The sequence below is a fragment of the Triplophysa dalaica genome, chromosome 20 (genome assembly GCF_015846415.1).
Source record: "Triplophysa dalaica isolate WHDGS20190420 chromosome 20, ASM1584641v1, whole genome shotgun sequence".
NCBI classification, from domain to species: Eukaryota; Metazoa; Chordata; class Actinopteri; order Cypriniformes; family Nemacheilidae; genus Triplophysa; species Triplophysa dalaica.
Genome location: NC_079561.1, coordinates 835,225 through 858,645, shown reverse-complemented (window position 1 = coordinate 858,645; position 23,421 = coordinate 835,225). Strand labels below are relative to the sequence as shown.

Sequence of the window (23,421 nt, the reverse complement as noted above, 5' to 3'; positions counted from 1 at the left end):
AAAAATAAACCAATCAAAATACTTAAAAACAAAAGACATTTGTTCCCAAACGTTTTGATCCTTTTATGTAATTCTTTAAAGGTTTGATAGAACCAAACACATCCTACAGTTTAGCCATTCCAATGACATGTATATTACTGAAAAAGTAAAGGAATATTACAAAGTTCAGAGAAAGGATATAAAATACATTTGTTTATAAATAGCAAAGCTTACATTATATTTCATCTGCGCTCATGACAGATTTGACAAAAGTGTTTCGTATAAAGTTGTTTTGTGCAGCAAATGCAAGCAAATGTATACTTTAGTGTCGACACCTCAAATATATACGCACAGCAGAACCAAACATCACGAGACTTCACGTAAACATTGAGCTACAGCTACCTTTAACATGCGTTCCATTGCTACCGAAACAAAAAAGCAAACATGAAGACAGCAGTCTCTGCTTGGATTCTCCCAGACGTTTTCTTTCCCAAGTTTGTCATTCTTTTTTAAACAAGCAACCTTTCTTATTCATTTTGTCCTTCGTCAATCCATCCGTGCTCGAAACAGTTTAATCATTTGAGGAAACAGCAAGTAACAAAAACAGAGGACAACACCCATACGCTAAAATCGTGACGTCTTCTTTAAAAGCCCTTAAAGTTAGGGTGTAAAAGAAATACTATCATTCGTTACATCGTCAAAACCTCTCAGGCCTTTGAAGCACAAAATACAGTCGGAAGGGAATGACGGAGAGATGAGAGACGTGATCTTAAACGGTGGAATAAGGAAATATGGATTTGAAGGTTGAATGTTTAATCAAGTTCATAGTCTTGGTGAGAGGTTCCGTTCCCAAGTGTTCCAAGAACGCTCAGAACTTGAAGAGGTCAATAAAATGCTGTGGTGAGACGGGGGTCAGGCAGCTGTCTGGATCGTTTGCTGTGCAAGGATGTCCCGAGTCCTGTAAGGAAGGGAAACGTGTAAAACTTTAGTCACATCATTTTTGGAATAACATGAACACAATGTTAGTGTGTTCTTGGTGGTGGTACTGACTGGTTTTAGTCAAATTAGCTCAAAATAAAATTCTGCTCCCTAGATACAGTTTGGTTGGGATTCATTCTTCAGTGTAAGTGTTTGGATTTTTACCCATTTTATCATCTAAGCACTGCAAAAATGATTTTCTTACTTAGTCTTTCTTTCTTGTTTTCCAGTAAAAAGTCTTCAAATTATTGAATCAAAAAGCATTTTCTGGATGAGCAAAATTACAGTGAATTTGTGCTTAAAACAAGCCAAGAAATGGGATAAGATCTTGAATTAAACTTTACCTTTTTCTTAGTCACTCAATTCAAGATTATTTTTCTTACCACCATTTTTGTAAGAAACCCCCACAAATTCACAGAAATTTCATATTTTTTTTACCAAAAACCAAACTTATTTTCTTCGGTCAGTTTGCTCATCAAGAAAACGCATCTTGTTTCAAGAATGTTTAGACATTTTTACTAGAAAACAAGAAAACAAGACTAAGTAAGAAAGTAATTTTTGCAGTGAAATGACATTCAAAAGACTGATCGCTTAGAAAAATAAAATACTATGTGCATGCCTTGAGGTATCAGTCATGTTTATAGCATAAACATCAAAAGACATGTTAGATATCTAAACAAAGACTAGTGAATGTTCTATTTATAAGCGTTAGTTTTCAATTATGATGAGTAACACATGTAAGACAGAACTTAAATACAGAAGACATTGATAAAGATACGTCCACTCAAATATAAACAAGATCGACATGACGGATCAAGTTGATCTGGACTGAAAGTGCAAGGAAGGAAAGAAAAAAGGAGACAATGAAGGTAGAAATCGCCAATCAAATAAAACAATGACATGGATAGAAACTAAAATGGCTGGCATGTTGATATATGGTTTGGTGTGTACCTTAAAGATCAAAGCCAGGTGTCTGTCCTTTAGGAGACAAGGAACCAGGAGGAGAACAGGAAAGGAAAAAAGGCCAAACGTTAAAGGGTTCAGGAAGAGGGCCGATATTATAGAAGAGGGAATCTTAAACTATTGGAATTAAACTAATGCAGGTGACATTGAAAAAGTACACAAATTTCAAATTCAAAATTTCTGTCATTTCAATGAAAGTAAATTTGCATAAATGCTGTCAGGCTTCAAATAACCAAAAACTATATTCAAACAAAGCATGTTATTTGTTGAATATCAACGTTTAATTGAGTCTGTTCTGTACGCCATGCTATCAGTTCGAGTACAACACAACATTGAATCATTTAGACATCATTTACTTTCACAGTTAATGTGTATTATTGATGAAGGAAAGCCAAGTGAGCTTTGAACACGTCTGAACCAGATCAAGGCGTATAACGTACCTTCCAGAATAGGATGCTACAGTGCTTACAGAACTGCAGAGTGTCCCCATAATGTTCTTTCTGAGGGTAGTATTTCTGAAGAGTGAAATACATCAGCTTCCAGTCCACATGGCCCTTCTCTGATAGAATCAAGTGCCTGCAGAACTAAATACACACAAACACAGAGACCTCTGTGAGTGCAGTTGAGGAACAGAGACCTCTTGCTAGTTTTGGGTCTGTTGTAGGACATGTGTGTATAAGGCTCCTGTGCTGCCATCTTGAGGTCAATTTAGGCCATTGACTGCATGTTGTACTTGTTAAAGCAGCCTTTGGTTTTAAAGCTGTGTTTTTAATATGATATAAAAATGATATCTAGAAATAATAATGGGCTATATGAGCAGTTTTTTATTGCACTTATGCGATTTGTTGTCCTTTTGTTGTTCCAATTGCTAATTGCTTGTAAATCTCATCTGTAAATCGCTTTGGATAAAAGTGTCTGCTAAATGAATAAATGTAAATTTAATGTATATTGCATTTGTAATAGAAAAGAAATTCAATTTGTATTTGAAATCCACATCAATATGGAAATTTGCAGATTAAAATCCATTTAAATCCAGATCAATTCATTTAAAATATTATTTCACCATCCCACCTGTTTCTCTGCAAAATGAAACTGGCAAAGTTTCTTCCACAGTAGCCGGTCCTCACTGAGCATGAGCAGCGTTGGTGTGGCTTGTCCCAGGTTGATGATGTCACAGGCATCGGTAAACTTGTACAGGATGTTGTTTTGCATGTGCAGAGGAAGATCGCTTAGTGTCATCCCTTTAGAAACATTCTGCCAAAAAAACATTTGTATGACATCATTACTTTAAAAACATTAAATTACTTTAAATAAACAGGCCTTTTTTCCATCAGGTGAATAAACTGTTTTCATTTGAAAACCACAGGGAAACAGACGATATGAACACGGTTGAAAGGCTACCTTTGGAATTTGTAAATTGTTGAGCTGCTGCTGCCAGTTAAGGATAGTTTCTAAACGACAGGCCCAAATGTTGATGTTGCCGACCAGCACTGACCTCCCGACCTCTCGGATGAGGATGCACAGGGTGGAGCTGAGATCCTGCAGCAACGCCTTGATCAGTCGTGGGTTCTGATGATCATCCAGAACTGTTCGTTGAAATAAAACATCAAACAAAAATGTGACATTTCAAACAAAGTAGAATTAAACTGATAAATGTTACAAATCTGTTCATTTGTTTAGTGACTTTTGTTCAGTAAATGTCCAGAATGTCTTATTCATGTTTATTTTCACTTCTTACAAATGTTATTTTAGTGTTTATTAATTATGACTTTTAATCTCAGATTTTCATTTCTTTTCAGTCGCTATGTGTTCTAAATGTTTTGGCTACAGCAACTAGTCTGTTTTCAAGTAAGAGATAATGTACAGGCCGCCGGTTGTTATCGCAGAAATAATCCCTGACAGTGATCAGGACGTGAAGCAGAGGATTTGTATCACACTGAAGGGGATTATTAAAGCAATAAACCCTGTTAAGCAGTGTGTTACAGTGCATTTTATAACAGCTAAGAGCGTTGTTGCACAACGCGAAGCAGAGAGCCTAAAACCCCCTTAGCCGTTATACAATGCACTGTAACCCACTGCTTCGCGGGGTTTATTGTATTTATAAAACAGTTAATCCATATGTGTAGCAAGGTTTCATGAAATAACGTAAATAAAATGATATTTAGGCTATGTTAGCCGTTATATAGGGGGGTATTTTATAACGGCTTAGAACTCTGCTCAGCCAATCAGAATAAAGGACCAGAACTGACCGTTTTAACAGCTGGCAGCGTGTACATTACCTCGCTTATTACGCGGCTACTTGCCACATGAGAAATAAACTGGACATGATGTGAATTTGAAATATTGATTAGCTCATTTTTACCGAATGCAGACCTACCGCGTGGAAAAGCCGGTTACTTTCTATTTTAAGGTTAGAAATGACGTTCAAACGTCATGAACATATTTCATATTTGTAAATATAATGTCATATATGTTATTAAAAGACTTATTTATACAAAAAAAATTGTGTTATATTAAACTGCCCCTCTCAAAATGATTTGCAGCATATTGGTTACAGGGTTTTATAGTTTTGAGCGGTTGTTATATGAAAATAACAACCCTTGGAATGTCGCAACTGGCCAATCAGAATCAAGAATTCAAATGAGCCGTGTAATAAGCACAGACAACTTACAGTACGCAATGATAATGCTACAAATTCTTTGACTCAAGCCCTCTCACCTTTCCTCACAATCTTTTCAAGGACGTTAAAATAGTTCTTCTGTGCAGCTCCGCTCAGAGACGTCAGCTGGGACTTGGCGATCAACTGCAGAAGCTACGACGTGACAGTAAACATTAAAGTGAGAAGTCATAGAGGAATGGGCACCAGCGCCTCTGGAATGAGAGGAACTCTACAGCAACACAGAACATCTTACTTTGACCACATAGTTGAATCTGCGCACGTCCTGAATGGCACTGGAGAAATCTAGACGATTAAAAGCCTCGCCGAGAGTACAGTACCCGTGTCTCTGCAACAACACACGTTTGTTTAAAACCCTTCAAAAATGACCTTGTATAATGTATAACAACTGATGAACAAAGTAAACAATACGCTCATTTATTGTCATATGCGAGCAACACATTTGATTCCATTATTGGTTCTTTTTATGAATATATAACATAACAGGATATTCCAACATAAAGAAGTCTTGTATTGACTAGTTTGTAAAACGTCTCCAAGATGTCATACGTTGGCATCATGATGCAACTCCTCACCTCTCTCGTACTCTCCTTCTGAACATAAATCCATTTCTCTTGGAACAAAACTGAGAGAAACAATAAAACAGAAGTTACAGAAGGAACAATTTGTATTAAATAAGAATAAACATTTGGTTCTATTCAATTATTCCCATTGATTAGTTGAGAATCATTTTATTAGTTGCCGGTCAACACGTAGGCATGTTTAATTCAGCACTGCTTAAAATGAACATTTATTTTTACATTATGCCCCGGTTTCACAGACACGGCTTATCTTAAGTCAGGACTATGCTTTAGTTGAATTAAGATATTTATGTCGCTTTTACAAAAATCCCTTAGAAGAATACATTACTGGTGTGAATGTCGAGACAAAACAATGGCACTAACATATTTAAAGATATTTCTGGGCAAGTTATATTCAGTTATGACAGTCACACATTTATTTTAGTCTTGGACTAGCCTTAAACCTTGTCTGTGAAACCAGGCCTTAGACACCTGGCAGTTACTTTAATACTTGTGATCTTAGTTATGATGATAATTTAGTATAAATCTATAGTAGGATATTACGAGTATATTTAAATAAAGCACATTAATACAAGCACATAATGTAATGGAATTTTACATTGTGATTTTGTGTTGTTGTTGAAAAAGTCCTTTATTCTTTTCTTGGCAGCTACTTCACAAACTTCTCCCACAAAGACATTCTCCTTGTTATCATTGTCCAACCTAGAAAATAAATAATATTAAGTACATTTGTGTCCTTTGACTACACAACACACACAGAAAGAGCAAAGAGTGTGTGTGTGTGTGTGTGTGTGTGTGTGTGTGTGTGTCTGTCTGCCTGTCTAACCAGTAAGAATAGGTGTTTTTGGCTCAATAAACATAAATACAAAATATATGTACAGGGCCGGCGCCAAGGGGGGCAACACGTGGGCCATGCCCTCCCTACCGGGTTGTTGTGCCCCCCCACATGACACAGTTTTAAATTCATGTAATACATACTGAAAATAATTAATAAAAACGTTTAATGTTATTATTATTATTTTTTAAAGTGGAAATTAAATGGTAGCTTAACCTATGTGTTCACTTTGTAAAAAAAGAGCATTATATCACGTCATAGGTTATAATTGTCAACATGTTGTTTTTGTTGTGACTGTGTGTGTTAATTAAGAAATGTGTGTTTATCTTGTTCACTGTAAGTGTGCCCTTGCACAGATGTGGTAGTTTTGCCTGTGTTTGTATTAATGATGGTGATCCCACTGGGAGTCACTTGTTAGTCGTGGTCTGGCGCCGACTCTGTACATGTATAAATACAAAACCAGTGTGTTGTGGTCATTTCTGCGCTTCTCCAAACAAGAATCAGCAACGCCGTCACACACCATCTCTAAACACAGATACCAGACTTCCCACATGCCACACACACGCTTCCTCTTTTGTCTCTTACCTCAAATAATGCATTCTGTCACTTTCAAAACAAAATACCTCGGAGTGCTATATTTAGTTCAGTCTAATGTTAAAGATCTAGGCTGATAATCAAAGCTTTTAGGTTTGAATCCAAGACGGGACGATCCGACGCTTTAGCCCCTTTAACCTCTGTCTACTCTGGATTATCAGTTCTGTAAATCAGAATGTTAATGACTTAAAAGATCCTATAAGGTTTCTGACACACGCATTGTAATAATTTAAAGCATTTCTTACACATCCAAGTCAAGTTCATTGATGTTATCTCCCAAGTTGTGACCGAAATACTCAAAGCGTTTCCATCCGTCCTCGGTTTTGATCCAGCTCCAGCCTGGGGATCTCCAGTCTTGACCCAAGAAAGGCATCTTCTTCCACCTGCTCCTGAACACAACGGACTCTTATCTGACACATATCAGAAGACAGATCAATGGTCAAAATCTGAAACAATGTCATCATGATAACATCATATAACGGTTATTGTTACAAATGATTGTTTCCTTTACCATCATTGTTTAATAAAAAAACAAATAGCTTGTTGTTTGTAAATAATGATTATAAAAGAGCCATGTTTTAATGTGTCTTGCTGACTTTCTACATCTACAGGCAATACATTTAGTCGAAAAGAAAGCCTGCCAGAAATCTTATCTCACTAACCGTCGACAAAACATCACAGACAGCACAAATCTCCACCTCTATCGTTATTTTACTCGTATGACCCTTTACCTGAGGTGATAACGAACCTTTATTTCACTTTACCTACAGCGGTTCCTTTGTTGTGTTGATAATTTTCTGCTTGTCTTTGAATATTGACGGAAGTAAACAGTCAGAACGGCGGAATGTACGGCACGCCCCCTGTCGTCTGTGATTGGTCAAAGCGTTTGTCTTTGTTTTTGTTGCTACCCGCAATTCCCAAGCTGATTGGTTCTGTGACCCGTCGATCACTCTGAGCTCTCAGTAAAGGCCGCTTCATGCACGTGACGCGGACTCTGCACATGTTGTCGTGTTTTGATTATGTGATGGAGAGAATGGACCACGGAGTAAGATGGATATTAACATCACAAAATGAACGTTTCCAGTACTGCTGTTTTTTATAGGAGTGCTAAAAATGTGCATTTCTAGTCTCCTCCGTTTTTACAAACCATGAATATCAACAGTAATCACCCACATCAACAATAAGCCCACAATTTTACAGTTAAAATCACATAAAAACTGAATGAGATGGACTTTACTATTTTAGTTGCAGCCAATATTTCTCACACTGTGTTTATCAGGTAAATATGTGCAGAGACAAATGACTTAAGCTCAACTGTTACATGTTTTTTACTTGGAAAAAAGATACTGATCATTTATCACACATTTTCTATAAAAAATACACTGGATAATTGTTTTTTTTTTTATTGTTTTCCTGTAAAAATGTCAAAGAATCCTTGAATCAAGATGTGTTGTCTTGATGAGCAAAATGACCTTTTTAGTAAAAAAAAACATTTGCGCTTAAAACAAGCAAATAAATCTGCCAATGGGGTAAGAAAAATCTTGAATTGTGTGACTATGAAAAAGGTCGACCTTAATTCAAGATTATTTTTCATCATATTTATCTCGAGTGCCTATATTGCATGCGTCATATCTTCCATGAGTATTTAGTTTGATCAAATTTATAAAAGAGAGATGCAGCTGTACGATTATTTCCGGAAAAACTTGAGCTACTGGAGGTGGTTGGCTCGTGGGTTGGCTCTTTCTTTCGCCTTGTCGTGATTTTCCGGGAGAAAGGCCAATACAAGGAATAAGATCCCATAGGGAACCAGAATTTTAAAAAACTTTCTGAAACAAGTTGGAGTGCTGGAGGAGTTTATCAGGTACAGAAATACTATGTCACACCTCAACCTCGGTTTTTTTAACAAGTTGACCATGTTAAGCATGAGAAGCAAGCAAGTTTGACAGTGTTAAGAAGCGGGAAGGCATGAGATAGCATAATACCCGATCTTTTAGGTAGGCCAAAAACACTCCCAATGCAAGATCAAACCTGCCCAAAAGTCTGCATGCTAGAGGGGTTACTTTCTGTGCTCTACAGACATTTAAAAATAAATTAATTTAATTATTAGACTTACAGTAATTATACATTTATAGTCATTAGGTACTTTTTGATTTGTCTGCTTTATGAACAATATTCAGCGCTTTGTCTTGCTTTTAATGTTAAACACGTTACGAGAGCTATAAGCCCAAGAGAGCATACAAAAATGTACAGAAATAGTTTGCAGTGAAACTTTTTATTTAAATGTCTTACAGCTCCATTTGTAGTTTAAATATGATTTTCACATAGCGTGCCAGGTGGTATGAATGTTCGCACCTTATTGTGCAAACATTAAACGACTTGATGAATTTTCACTGAGTCAAGAAGATATGACGAGACAGTCAGGACTCCTGATCCTATAACCTATGTGACAGTGGCACCAATGATACACACCCAAACAGGGTGTGAACACAACAGTTTTTCTTCACTCTTTCCTGTTACCCAACGAACAGAAGTCGAGTGTTTGTTTAAGGCCGTGTTAATCCATATCTCAAGGCCAGATGCTATTTTGTGCATTCCATTGCCGAAAGGCATATATGATGGACTGTTTAGTGTAAACTTTTAAATGTCTTTGTAAACTATCATGAAAGTAAAAATGAATAAGCAGCCCACTCTTCACATAACACTGAAATACAGCTAGAACCCAATTTTGGCCCTCGGGCCCACTTTCATTAAACCCAGATTAAACACGAGAACAAGATATGAAGTGAAAGGAAGGGGGAACCTAAATCATGCAGGAAAAGTCTCAACTCCAGAACTAGATAGCAGGCTATGCAACGAATGATATAAAAAAAAATCAAGTAACGTGGCATCCAGTGGAAACAAGGTATCAACAGAATCAAGCGTATTTTGGAGAAATGGCTTAACCGACTGACATAATCCAAGTTTATGTAAACACTAAACAGGGTCAAAAATCTGAGGTGAATCTGGTGGATTTCTGCAGCTGTAAAGCCACTTGATGATGCGCGCGTTGCGCTCCACGACGGATGACCCTTGGCTCACTTTCTCCTGAAGCTCGTCCTCCTGAAGTCCGTCGCTGTGCCCGCTGCTGTTAGAAAACGCGTCTTCCGACGTCTCAACGCTGACACTCCGAATTCTGCAGCCGAGGTCGTCCGAGCGCGCGTAGAAGTTTTCTTTGCCCATGGACTCGATGACGTCTCCCTCGAGGCCGCAGTACTTGAAGAAGACGTCGAAGTCCACAAAGTTTTTCGAGTAGCGCGAACTGATGTCGGAGCTGGAGCGCGCCACCCCCCTTCGGCTCTTAACCTCCTGCTCCTGGGTTTCGGCCACTCTCCGGTGACAAGGGGCTCTTGGTGGGTCACCTGACTCACGTGATCGCGGGTCCAGCTTTGTCGACCCGTTTAAGACGAGCGAAGTGAACGAAGACTCTTTACGCGTGGAGCCAAGCTCAGTCTCACAATTGAAACGATCACTTTGCGCTTCGGGAAACGCGCTTGTCTTGCCATTAATTGACTTTTTAATCAGTGCTTTTATTCCGCCGGGGGACCCTCGCAAGAGTTCACACTTCTGTCTGTACAACAGAATCGAATCGCGTTTTTTCGAGCTGATCCGTCTCACCACATTGGTCTCTTCTTGACGCTTCGGTGCATCCTCAACATCGACGCTGTTGGCTTTCCTAACGGAACCGTGCCCGTTTGAGGACCTTTGACTGCCCACGAGCGCAGATCCGAGGCTGACGGGCTCTTGTGGTGAACTGCCTACCTGTTGACTTTTAACGTATTGCGGTTTACTGGCCGCCAGTCTCTCCACAGCGCTGACGCGTCCCACATTCCCCTCGTTTTCGCGTTCAATCTGTTTCCTCAGGAACTCGGGACCCTTCCCAAGAATGCGCGACGCGTCCACGTCGGCCGATCCTTGCGTTTTCTTAAGCATTTATCTGGTCGAGGTTAACAAATGCGTACAGTCCGTATAACGCTTCACATCCAAGTGCTGCTTTGTAGAAGCATATCAAAACATGTTGCAATGTTGAGCCTTCTGATAGAGCTGAGTCTGACGCATACTCTTACCTGTGCATGTGCTCACCTTTCTCCACCCACTTACAGGTCGAGACAGCACAAGCTCTGACACTGGAGATGTAGGACAAATGCACTTGAAAAGATTTGTGGTAAGAGGATACAAGTTGCCCAAGGGGTATTTGGACAAGCCACGGTTTAAAATATGTCATTCCATTATGATGTCACAAAGTGACATATATAATTTAAAGAAAAATAGTCACTATAGGCCCATTTCAAAACCAAAATGAAAAATAGCTACATTTAAGATTGAAACGGTAAAAACTGGTTGGAAAAGAGGAACTGATTTTTGATATACAGTACATAAGCCTATACATGAGACATGTTATATAAGCAGTGCAGATAAATGAGAAGAACAGATTTGTGTCCTTTTTAAAGACCAGAGTTTTGATTTTGTTGCATTTGTTAGACATGTCCACGGTTAATCGCGGTCACCACTAAATCCCGCTGAAATCGAGCTGGCTGCGATTATACAAGGTATCGATTTAATTTATTTGTGGCTTGTCCGTGAATCACGGCTCTGGGATCAGTAGGAAATACAGCTCGATCTAAAAGCAGTGCGAGTTTGAGGCGCTTACTAAGTACATATAAAAAAGCAACACCCGTCAAACATGATCATTATAAACATACTTTATTATCATGAAAATACCTGAGGAGGCTTGAGGAGCAGTGATAAAAACATGTCCTTGGACATTTCCTAGAACTACATGTGTTATGGTTTTCTTCTGCAGTGCGTATTTGGAGTTTCTGCACGAGAGCGCCATCTGGCTTTCAGATGCAGAAGCATTTTAGCGCACTTCACTCACACGTTGTGCAAAAATCACGATATAGAATTTCGGTTAACCGGGCAGATGTCTGATTTGTTTATATGTATGGATTGTTGTTAAAAACGTTTAATGCATATATGAAGTTCACTTAAAGCATACCTCAAAAACACCTGCAATAAATGTCTCACATTTGAACCTCTGAAGAGTTTAAATCTTGAAAATTGAGAAATAAGTGTTGGAACCTTAATGATGATACAGTTTAAATAGTTTTGCACGTGTTTTATGTGGCTGCACTTTCTTTAACTTCTAAACATAAACTTTTATCGTCTCACACTCCTACTAGAATCAAAAATATGAAGATAGATGACACTGATTTATTGCACACAGGTCTAAAGGAGTTGTTAATAAATGCAGTATCTCTGTGAAACCAATAGATGGCATACTAAAAGAGGTAAAGCACAGGGTTATGAGGGTTAGCACTGTAACCAAAGTATTGGTCTGAAGGCCTGGCCTTTTTTCCTAATAGAACCAAGGGGAACCTCATCTGACAGCAACATTCTCAGTTGTCAGGATGTGTTCCTTCTGCTATGATTGACACATTTAGTGATAGCAGTCTGAAACCCTGCAAAAGTCATTGCTTTGTCTTCTGCCTGTCTGTGACTTCTTCTTTATGTAAATAGGAAGACAACAGATAGTAGACGTATGTTACTCTTCCAAAAAGAAAGTTCAGGTTATTTTCTCTAATTTCCAGTCCAGATTAATTTTGGGAGGGTGATTCATGTGTGTCTACGGTGTTTACATACTCCTTACAACAATTGAAATAGTGAAAATAAAGGTTTAATAATTAATTAGCCTACATTTTATGTTATGCCTTACAGGGCAAAATCGAAAGTAGTGTTCTGAAATTAATTTATAATGTAAAAGAATATCAAATTGTACTGTATTCTCCAACAAAATAAACCTAATAATAGCTTTTGATAATAATTTATAATCACGTTATTTAAACATTTAATCACGCATTTAAACATCCGTTTTTAATTTGAGCATGTTGAATTTACATCAGGCAGAACGGCGGGCACACCCCAGCGCCCACGCGGATGTCTTTTACGGATCAACATGGCGGCTTCCAGTGGAAAGTCTGTAATATTCGTGTGCTTGGGTAAGAGAGTTTATAACCAAACCAGTAACATTTATGTCACGTTTAGACGGGCGTGACACAAGGCAACATTAGAGCTGGTCTAGACAGCCGCACCGCAGAATATTTCGCTTGATAAATGCTACAATAAACCGGTATAAATGAAACCACCTCAGGTGATACTGACGTTTTATTAAACGTGACAGTTGGGGTGGGTTGCACCAACAAGGATTAGTCTTAAATCTAGATTAAAAACTACATTTATGTAATCATTCTATTGCACCAAACTGTAAACCAATGTTTAAAAATAATCATGTTTATATTGAATTTATCATTTGATCCATGTTTTAATTTTACACTAAACCTAGATTAACTTTAATTCTGTTGCTCCATTATTTTAAACTCAGATTTATCTCCCAGGGATTAAGTTTAATTTGCTGCTGTGCTGAGCTGGTTTCAATCACATACAACACATGTCTGTTATAAAATGTATGGGAAAATGATCAGAAACAGATACATGAGCCTCACGTCATGCTTCAATGATGTGCTTATTGAAAATAAAAATGGAAATAAATGAAACACCTGAGCACAAAGTGAGGGCACAGAGGTTTGATGAACTGGGTGGTCGGCCGTGAAACGTCAAGATGTCCTGCTTTCTTGAGAAATACATACGGGCACAAAGTCTAGCTGTGTCTGAATTCACCTCCTATATATCTCTGCCTGTAATGTTGTCTAAATGTTGAGTTAACAACTCATTCCCTACATTTGTTCACACATTTTTACCCACAATGCATTCTGATTTTGAGCGGGGATCCGATGGACACTGCTCACGCATATTTCCCATAATACAACGCGAGTCAACCGTCTGATCAGAATCAGCTGTTGGAGACTAGTGTTTGTTCTTGTTGACGGTTATTTTCTACTTTTTGAGAATTAAATCGATAAAATGGATGTTGTATATAGAAGTAATAGAAGTAATTTTATTGAATTTAATAAATGTAATAGTAAAGAAACGTGGCAAACATTTGTTTGTTCTCTTTATTAAAAACTAATACAATAAACGTTACGTCACTGACTGTTTACTTTAAAGATAGACTGTATTTTTCTGTATCCATCACTCAGTTTATCTCTGATCATTAGTTTCACTGTCAGTGTCTTATGTCAAATTAACCCAAGTTGTCTCCCTATTTAGTGAACTTGATTTTTTTATATAGTTAAGTCTTGACAATGTCAGCATTTTGAGTTTGATCTAAACTAACAGAAGCCTCAATGAAACACATGAACGTAGTATTTAAAACACTGCATCTATTATTCTTCATCCAATAATCCAGGGAATATCTGCAGATCCCCAATAGCTGAGGCTGTTTTCAGGAAAATGGTTACAGACACTGGAGCGGCGGACAAGGTACGTGGTTCTGCACTATCAATCTTAAAATAAGTAATTTAAAAAAGCATCATGTGTTCATCTTGGATCTTATTTAAGGTGCCATTATCAATTATGTTATTTAGATTCTTGTAGGTTGCTAAACTTGCCCAAATATGACACTTGGAATATTTGAAACATAGAATCAATAAAGATTATGGCATTACTGAAGAAACACTAATGTAAATTTACACAATTTGTTAAACTAAATGATTGTGAATACGTTTTGATGCTATGGTGGGTTTGTTAAATTCTGAGACAGATTGAGAGGAATGTTGTTGTTTTGTTTGTTTGAATCTTATCCCTGAAGGAAAGGACTGGAACATGCAATTGGCAATTGGCATTGGCACAGCTTTGCTTTCTCTCTTTTAGGATCGAGCATCATTGATGTCTTCTCTGACAGCTGTTATTATGATGAGAGAATGTTCTTTATTTATTTGACAAACGGGATCAAACTGCTGCTCAGCCAAAGTCCAAAGTTATTGTGTCTACTCCCAAAGTTTAGGCCAGAAACATACTACATACAAATATGCAAACACAATTTTTGTCCTTAATCCTGTTATATATAACATGCATTCTTGTGTAACTGTGGCTCTAAAAACCTCAAAGGGGCAATAGACGTACCCTCCTAAAGTCCGTGGCCTTAAAGGAGTCGTTCCCCTGAAAATGAATTTACTGGCCTGCACTGAATCCTGATCTGAAAATCAATCTTGGAATCACAATCGCGTAAAATCGATCTTGCATAGATTTAAGCGTTTGCATATTTGCGTAGAGAATGTTTCAGGCCTGATTCTTCAGCTGAATCCAGTAAAGAAGACTCATCAGACCTGTGGATGGTCTAACCTCACTTCTATCTAACCAAATGCCATCCTACTCTTTTGTTTGTGTGTATAATGTGCCACAGAGTTGCACAGAGTTGCTTTTATCATCAATGCTGTATGTGTATATGTGTCTTCAGTGGAGAATAGACAGTGCGGCAACATCCACTTATGAGATCGGAAACCCCCCGGATCCCCGCGGCCAGGCTTGCATGAAGAGACACGACGTGTCCATGAGGCACGTGGCGCGGCAGGTGGGGTCCTGATTAGCATTAGCGCTTAACGCTAGAACGGTGTTTTCTGTGTGTGTGTTTGCAGTGGGTTATAGACTCTGGTGCCACCTCAGATTGGAATACTGGCAGCGCTCCTGACACCCGTGGTCTGGCCTGTCTCAGGAAACATGGCATAGAGACAGATCACAGGGCAAGACAGGTACTGCAGATGTGCGTGTGTTTGTGTAAGAGAAGGAGAGGTACGAGTCCAATTTTTCATTGATGTATCAACGGACACAGTGCGAACCTGCATTTAATCATCTCTAGGTTACAGCAAGCATTTCAGAAACCGTAACTTCTGTCACTCTCGCTCATAAAAACCAGCGAAATAAAGCCAGGTTTGGCACGAGAGCTCATGCGGACGTTATCTAATCCTAATTTACAGTCAGAAACTTCATCTTTGTCACACACTGGACACAGATATGTATCTTTATCTTTATTCCTATACATTTCTCGCAAATAAATTGATTTCGAAAGACATCCAGGCTCTGTCTTTGACCTCTCATTCTCCCCGAGCGCTTTTTTATCGTGTGCTGCTGATGAAGTTCCATAGAGAGCTTGATGTTTTGAATCGCTTTCTGTAATACATCATTCATAGCTGCTGCTACTAGACTTACATCACAGAGCCACCACCTGTACCATATTAAAGGATTTTCTGGTGTCCTAACAAGTGAAGATGTTGGTTACAATAATTTTGACTAACAATTAATTTATTGATTCATTCATTTTACAAACAAAGGAATAGTTCAACCTTAAAAACATTCCGCCGTTGTTTATTCACCCACCTGTCATTCAAAACCTGTATGTGACTACTTCTGTCTTCTGTGGAACTTAAAAGAAGAATTAAAAAAAAAATGTCTCAGCAGTTTGTAAGTCAATGGGGTCCAGTTTTGTTTGGTTACCAACATTCTTCAGAAATATCTTCTTTTGTGTTCTACAGAAGAAAGCAAGTCATACACTTACAGGGTGTAAACAAGAATACTGAAACTTGTGGTTCGCCGTCACCGTTCTGGTCTTGACATCTACATGCTTTGGCTTCTGACTGTAAAACTCCTAACTGGTGTGCTTTCCTCCCAAAAATTCAAGCCGTCAGTCAAATATTCCAGTCATGTGGACAGGCTTTACCTCGGCCTTTATAGGTCAGATTTATGCAAGGCTGTGCAAAGCTAAGCTCAGACAGAAGATTATGCAAGAAAACATGTTCATAATTGTTTTATAAAATCTTGTGCATTAAAGGGGTCATATGGCTTTGGTGTGTTATAAGTTGCTCATGCATGTATTAGACGTGTAAAATTGCAAAAAATAAAGTATCGGAACAAAAGAGTCATTCTATCTAAAATCGAATGCTCAACCATACCTGCCTAAAATGCTTTGTGTAACCACACCCCCACAAATCTACGTCAGTTGGTGGTCTAATGTGACTACGAATGCCCAAATGTATACTCAAGTAAGGTGGAAGAGGAACCTGATGTTCCAAATATGGTCAGATGCATTGCATTTCCCTCACACGCTTGCAGTATTAGACCAATCACTACGCACTGGTTAACTGGCCAATCACTGCACACCTTGCTTTTCAGAGCCATGAGTTTTGTAAAAAAAACTCTCGTTTCAGATAGGTGGAGCTAAGAAGTGAAACAAACATGAACGGTGTGTGGAAAATACAGCGTTTTTTCCCCCCTTAAATCATGTAAACAGTACATCTACAGTACATCTAAAACAAAGCATAATATATGATTTAGCCGTGTCATATGTCTTTAATAAAGCTTCACGCATATGTATTGTTCATGTTTCGTTTCGGTTTAAATTTACAAAGTACGTTCCTACCATGATTGACTCCCAGCAATACAGCAATCCCAGATGAATAATGTTGGTTCTTGCTCAACATATAAACACATACACACGCAGCTACAGATGTTCTTTGATCTGTTTCATAACAACGGGTCTTGGGCGAGGGAAGCGAATGTTCGAACAGACGTGCCGTCTTTGCTCAAGTTGGCTGGATCTCGTCCAAGCTTTTCACGCTGTAGAATTGCCTCATTCAGTGAAAGACAGGAAGAAGTAGAGAGGAAAATAAGCTGCATGTGGGTTTGAGAATCGTTGAGCCGTGTTTAGTGACATGAGAAATGTATTGAATTGCATGTTGCATTAATTACCGTGTGTGCTTTTCTCTTTAGATCACTAACGATGACTTCATGACGTTCGATTATATTCTCTGCATGGACGAAAGCAACATGAGGTATGTAGTTCTGGCGTGACCGTGTTTCTGAAAGTAGCTTTTTTATTATATTCTTTTTAGGGATGGGCCGGTATGAGATTCTGACGGTGTGATAACCTTGAGCAAAACTACCACGGCATTACTATTGCATATCTACAATGTGTTATTTTTTAAATAAAAACAATGTTTTTCCACTGAAAACCTGAAAATCATTATAATAAATATTTGAGTTCTTCTTAATTAAATAAAAAAAAATACAGTCACTCAAGTGAGCGTCAACCTGCATCTCGACAATTAAAACAGTTTCTGTAAAAAAGCAGTCACCAAACCTGCAGCTGAACAATGTTTTTGGAGACATGTTTTCTTTATACATTTAATTTTCAGTCCAAGTCATAATGCAGGAATGTAAGCATGTTCACCTAGTTCAAACTAGTTCATGTTGGGCTAGTAGATTAGTCATGTTATTTTTCTCAGTAGATAGCCATATAGTATTTATTCTGACTTGAATTCTTTTTTGAAGCTGCTAGCGTCTGTTTAACATTATAATCTTATGGAATATACATCCTGGGCGCTTTTTTAAACATCAGTGTCGGCATCTTTTTCTTCAGCTCAACGCGTCTGTTGAGCTTGAAAAAAGTTCAACTTTTCAGGAAAAACACCCATTTTCACAGCTAACCAATGACAGAGACCAGGTATTTCCATAACAACATGCAACATGACGTGATTGGTCGAGAAAGCCCAAGCTAGAAAAAAAAAATGGCGGCCTAAACGCCCGTTAGAGCGTAGTTTTAATTTTCACTTTCAACAACTTTTGAATGCGTTTCTAGCGAAAACTTATTATTGTAGTTTTTCAATATGTGATTAGTTATTGCAAAGAGGCTCTCTGTTTATAATTCAAATAGACTTCCGTTAGGCTGTCTATCTGTTTCTCTGGGCTGCATTCGTGCACAGACGCAGCCTCTGAATTCATAGCGTTAGGCTGATATTTGTAACAAAACGATGGCAGCATTTATTTTTAACTGCGTCTTTTTCGACGGGGAAATCCTGCACACAGGTGACTCTCACTCACTGACTGCTTACACCAACCGGAGGGGGGGGGGGGCACGTGACTCGCTACACTCTTCACTGCAAACAACCTGAGAGATTCCTGCACTATTTTTGAGTAAAACTGTGACTACTGCAGGAACGATATAACGGGAAATTTAGTGGTTTTGACACCACAGTTTTTTACCCTCGACAAACCTTGAAACCGGCAATCGGCCCATGCCTAATTCTTTTGTTCTCACTAGAAAAGTTCTCATGAGTTTGAAGCGATAAGCAGCTCTAAGACTTTTGGGAGTCATAACCAATGTGACTAATTCCCACCTGACGCCTTTATTTTGACTGATGCTTAAAGGAACAGTTCACCCAAAATTGAACATTCTGTCATTACTTGTATGACTTTCTCACTTCTGCAGAACACAAAAGAAGATATTTTGCCGAACGTTAGTAAGCAAACAACATCGCCCCCCATTGACTTGGACACAAAACCACTGAGAGATTTCTCAAAATATCTTCTTTTTTGTTCCACTCTCAAAATGCATGTCTTCCTATTAAGGGCGGTCCTGGCACCCTAACGTATCATCCCCATGCACTCTCATACACAATCGCTTGCTTTGGCCTCCACACCTTCATCAATAAAACGTGAAAGAAAAAGAGAAGTCTGAAGAGGGATTGCATCGGGGGCCGGATAGTTTTAAGCCGAACACTTTTTAAGCAGGTTACTGAGTTCTTTAGATTCCTCACCTTTGCTCTGGGGTCCTGGGTCTCAGCTTTTGTCCGAAGCTGGCATATGAATAACTATCTCACTATCCCAGCATCCACTTCAGTAGAACTATTAGTATCAGTTTAATGGAGTCATAAAAACCCCTTTTGTTTAGACATAAAGTTCTAGCACTTAATCCACAGATTCACGTGGGGTCTCTTTTAAAAGAGATAATTTTTAAAAGAGATTTTATAATTTTATTATATTTTTGTTTATATTGTTTTGTATTCATTTCTTTCTGTTCGTAGTCATGATCACTTACAAAAGCTGTCATTCACCAGGGGTGTGTTGCGATTTCTTTAGTTATCGTCTGTGTGTATGTTGGAATGAGTTTTGTAATCCTTGGGCATGTTAAATATCATTGACTGTTTCCAAGCTCACATTCTTGAATAAGTAGTTTTATAAACGGTATATTACATAGATACCATGATCCTTTAGGGAATTATCATGAGATTTCTTGGTCACAGTACTTTTCTGGTCCAACTGTATTATTATTTTAATAACTGTGTTGGAGTGTCAGGCAGGAATCTTATGTGTGGATGTTTTTTAAATAGGGATCTGAATAAGAAGGCAAACAGCGTGAAGCAATCTAAAGCCAAAATTGAGCTGCTTGGCAACTATGACCCCGAAAAACAACTGATAATTCAAGACCCGTACTATGTAAGTCTACACGCGCACGAACATACATGTCTGTTTCCATGTTTTTGGGGGTCTTTCCATAAATGTGATATTTTTGTTCTGCACAAACTGTATATTCTAGTCCTTAATCCTCACCCTGAATCCAACCATCACAGAAAACCTCTGCATTTTACATTCTCATATAAACATCTGATCATTTAGTTTGAATTATAAGGTATTTGTCTCACGGGGAGCAGAAATGTACCCATAAGGTCAAAGGGGTTTATCGACACACAAACATACAGAGACACTGGGCCCTATCGCAAGGGTAGTTGCCAGTTTCAGCCCGACGCAGTTCTCATTTTTCCGTCCTGCATTTGCGCTCATTTGCGCACAAACATGCCAAATATAAAGATAAAAGGAGTACACTGTTAAAGATGATTATTGTGGATTATCTGCTCTCGTCCGCCGTGCAAATAGGGAATCCGCCAATGGCTTGAGCGCAACTGTCTCTTAAAGGGAATGAGAGATGAGACTCTGATTGGTTTACTGTACTTTATGCCCAAAAAACACCCAATACTTATTAAGAGAATCGGGACAACCCATTTAGACCATGTGCCCGTGCGTCGACTGTTTTCCTGTCGTTTAACTAGCAAAAGTGGATTCGAACACACCCTGAGTGCACCTGCGCCGTGTGCTTTAGACCATGAGCTTAGATCCTGAAAATAGGGCCCTCAGAATTAGTCCAGCCCCAAACACTGTCCACATCATTAATAATGAACTGCAGAATAACCCCTTCAAATGCGCTCCGGTTCTGTTCATGTTTAATTCTGATGATTGTTTGGTACTTTATTCTTGTGTGTCAATTTCAGTGCTGCACTGCGTTGTTAGTTAGGTTAATTGCATGCAGGTTTAGAGAGGATGGTAGTTTAGCTGCATTTGCTGTCTGTTGGTTATGGACAAAATGGAGAGTTGGATAACTTTGTGTTATTGGGAATCTGCTTTGGTTTTGTTCTGTAGGTCTAGAAAACGTAGGTTCAGTCTCTGACTGCGTGTGTTGTGGTTGATGTGTCTGGTTGTAAAAACAAAGTCAACGTAAAACTGTTAAACTTCTTAAAAGTCAGAGTTGACCAAAAAGTGAAAATACCGGCATTTACTAATCCAGATGTTGTTCCAAATGTGTATGCCTTGATTTAATAAGTGTGACCGAAAATGGTTTGGAGAAACGTGAGTGTTCGTAAATTTACATTTACATTAATGCATTTGGCAGACCCTTTTATCCAGAGAGACTTCATTATCCTATACATTTATATTTAGGGTATGTGCAATCCCCTTGGATCGAACCCACACACTTGCATTGTTAGCGCAATGCTCTTACCCCTGAGCTACAGGAAAATGATGGCAGAATATGCAGTGTCACAAACACAAGTATATTACACAGCACAGTCGATTTGGATTAGCTGACTTATGAAACCGCAAAAATGATGAAGCGAAGGAGACGCTGGACATATTATAGGGAGTATGTGAGCGAATATGTTTTATATCTTGAGAAATAAAATGGAAAGAACCTAAACGCACACCCTAACTGAGAATTACACCATCATCCCTTAAATCACCATTTCTCCAAGACACATCTGTTGAGGTCAACAAGGACACATTTTGGGAACACGTGTTGGCCACAATCACACTGACGTCATAGAAGATACCAATCTTTTACCAAGTTGGACATTTCAAATTGTTTCATATTGTTGTGTTGTTGTAACGTGTGGTTCAGTTTCTCACAACTTACACCAGTGACAAGCATCCAGACAGCTGAGATTTACTATTGAATTCTGTGTGTGGTGATGTTTGGGGTCGTGGGTCCCATTGCATTTCTTATTTTCTGTTTGTTTCATATCCAAAATCTGTATACTTTTTGGTCTCTTTTAACCTTCTCATTAAAGTGGTAGTTCACCCCAAAATTAAAATTCTGTCATCATTTACTCCCCACCAGATTATTCCAAACCTGTAGAAATGTCTTATGATCACAAAGGAAGATATTTGGAAGAATGTCAGTAACGGAGCAGATCTGGTAAGATCCCCCATTTTCTGCCATAGTAGGGAAAGGAAATACTATGGTAGTCAAAGAGGGATGAGATCTGTTTGGTTACTGACATTCTTCCACAGATATTCAATTCAAATAAATGTATACAGGTTTGGAACATTCTGAGAATGAGTAAAAGATGACAGAACTTTTATTTTTGGGTGAACTATCCCTTTAAAGGAACATTCCACTTTTTTGTTGAAATATGCTAATTTTCCAGCCCATCAAGAGTTAAAAAATTTGGTTTTACCGTTTTGAAATGTATTCTGCTGAACTCTGGGTCTGGCGATAGCACTTTTAGCATAGCTCAGCATAGATCATTGAATGCAGTTAGACCAGTAGCATCGCGTTCAAAAATGACCAAAGAGTTTTGATTTTGAGTTTTATCACGCAGCGCCTGAAATGAATCCCAAGCTAGGCAACTTGTATATGTTGACTGAAGTTAGCGTGTTTGATATCACTGCACATGTTACAGTAGCAAACTTAACTGATTATTACGCCAGAATGGGAGTATAGTTCGTAATCAAATCGGCCTAGAAAATCGCAACTTTTCATTTTCCGCCTGTTTTAGTAGACAATGTAACTACAGAAGAGTCAAGTTATAAATAGGAAAAATATCAAAACTCTGGTCATTTTCTAATTGGATTCAATGATCTATGCTAAGCTATGCTAAAAGTGCAATCAGCAGAATAGATTTCAAAATGGTAAAAATCTACTTATAAACTGTAGGGGAGTTGGAAAATGAGCAAATTTCCCCCAAAAGTTGAATGTTCCTTTAAGGTTAAATAAGCTTCTGTAAGTTAGCGTCCTCCTTTTAACAATGTTTCCACTTGTTTGTTTCTTTTGTGTTATTTTTGTTTGCAGGGGAGTGATAAAGACTTTGAGGTGGTGTATGAACAGTGTGTGAGATGCTGCAAAGCGTTTCTGGAGCAGCACTCATAACACACGTGTGCACGTCCCCAGCAGCGCTCCCACCTGATCACACAGTGCTAGTTGTACTTTAATCTCTTGCAAACGATACTGAAGTTTTTCTGTTAGGAAAACACACAGAATAAACACTTGCAATGTTTTTGTCTTAAGTGTAAAATAAGTTGTAATATGCAGGTTTGAGCATCTATAAACTGATTTTGTTGACTGTACCGTTCTGTTCATCCAAAATAAACTAATACTGAAATCAGAGAAATCTGAAGTCTTTTCACACCTCACACAAACACGCAGTCTACTCTTATAAACCTGTTTAACTGAAACGGACAAATGAACTTATTATATTTCATAATTTGCACTTCCTCCCCTTTTTCTATTAGAATATCTTATACAGATGCAGCCTGTCGCTCCATTTCTCCTTCCATCTTTCAGTCTATTAATGGTTTGATACACGTTCACTACTATCACAGAGACATTTGGCAACAATTTCTCCAACAGTCTGTGTTGTTGCCAAATAGAAATTCAAAAAAGCATCTGCTGTGAGCGATAACATCACTTGAGACTCTAAAAGAAAGATCAAGTATTAGGAGATGCTGACATTGTGGAGGAGATCTAAGAATACTTTCACAACACCCATTCAGGACCC

The 23,421-nt window shown here is 38.4% G+C and overlaps 3 protein-coding genes across 13 annotated transcripts; 1 reads left to right on the top strand and 2 right to left on the bottom strand.

Moving 5' to 3' along the window:
* Positions 1-48: 48 nt before the first annotated feature.
* On the bottom strand, positions 49-7,473 carry fbxo25 (F-box protein 25). 10 transcript variants are annotated; one of them, XM_056733035.1, is made up of 11 exons: positions 7,356-7,473; positions 6,853-7,017; positions 5,777-5,880; positions 5,173-5,222; positions 4,833-4,925; positions 4,639-4,732; positions 3,322-3,506; positions 2,992-3,174; positions 2,361-2,504; positions 1,909-1,935; positions 49-937 (listed from the first exon to the last, which is right to left on the bottom strand). In XM_056733035.1, the coding sequence occupies exons 2-11, from the start codon at positions 6,978-6,980 to the stop codon at positions 848-850; spliced, it is 1,098 nt and encodes a 365-aa protein (XP_056589013.1). In that variant the 5' UTR covers positions 6,981-7,017; positions 7,356-7,473; the 3' UTR covers positions 49-847. The 10 variants fall into 10 exon arrangements, with proteins under 10 accessions (XP_056589013.1, XP_056589015.1, XP_056589017.1 ...); XM_056733037.1 differs by having other exon boundaries at positions 6,853-6,996; positions 7,356-7,460; XM_056733039.1 differs by having other exon boundaries at positions 7,372-7,460.
* Positions 7,474-8,901: 1,428 nt separating this feature from the next.
* fam110c (family with sequence similarity 110 member C) lies at positions 8,902-10,718 on the bottom strand. Its single transcript, XM_056733545.1, is given in 2 exon segments — positions 8,902-10,580; positions 10,711-10,718. Coding segments are annotated over 2 exon segments (1,008 nt in total). The 3' UTR covers positions 8,902-9,580.
* A 1,830-nt stretch (positions 10,719-12,548) lies between these two features.
* acp1 (acid phosphatase 1) lies at positions 12,549-23,028 on the top strand. 2 transcript variants are annotated; one of them, XM_056733437.1, is made up of 6 exons: positions 12,549-12,642; positions 13,950-14,023; positions 15,000-15,113; positions 17,306-17,367; positions 19,705-19,810; positions 22,716-23,028. In XM_056733437.1, the coding sequence occupies exons 1-6, from the start codon at positions 12,600-12,602 to the stop codon at positions 22,791-22,793; spliced, it is 477 nt and encodes a 158-aa protein (XP_056589415.1). In that variant the 5' UTR covers positions 12,549-12,599; the 3' UTR covers positions 22,794-23,028. The 2 variants fall into 2 exon arrangements, with proteins under 2 accessions (XP_056589415.1, XP_056589414.1); XM_056733436.1 differs by lacking the exon at positions 15,000-15,113 and adding an exon at positions 15,178-15,291 and having other exon boundaries at positions 12,554-12,642.
* Positions 23,029-23,421: the final 393 nt, after the last annotated feature.

Coding starts and splice junctions, on each gene's coding strand:
- fbxo25 (XM_056733033.1), bottom strand. Junction 5,223..5,776: donor CAACAACACAAAATCACAAT/GTAAAATTCCAT, acceptor TGTTTCTCTCAG/TTTTGTTCCAAGAGAAATGG. Junction 1,936..2,360: donor GTAGCATCCTATTCTGGAAG/GTACGTTATACG, acceptor TGTCTCCTAAAG/GACAGACACCTGGCTTTGAT.
- acp1 (XM_056733437.1), top strand. CDS start 12,600: ATGGCGGCTTCCAGTGGAAAGTCTGTAATATTCGTGTGCTTGG. Junction 15,114..17,305: donor TGAGGCACGTGGCGCGGCAG/GTGGGGTCCTGA, acceptor TTTTCTCTTTAG/ATCACTAACGATGACTTCAT. Junction 17,368..19,704: donor ATGGACGAAAGCAACATGAG/GTATGTAGTTCT, acceptor TTTTTTAAATAG/GGATCTGAATAAGAAGGCAA.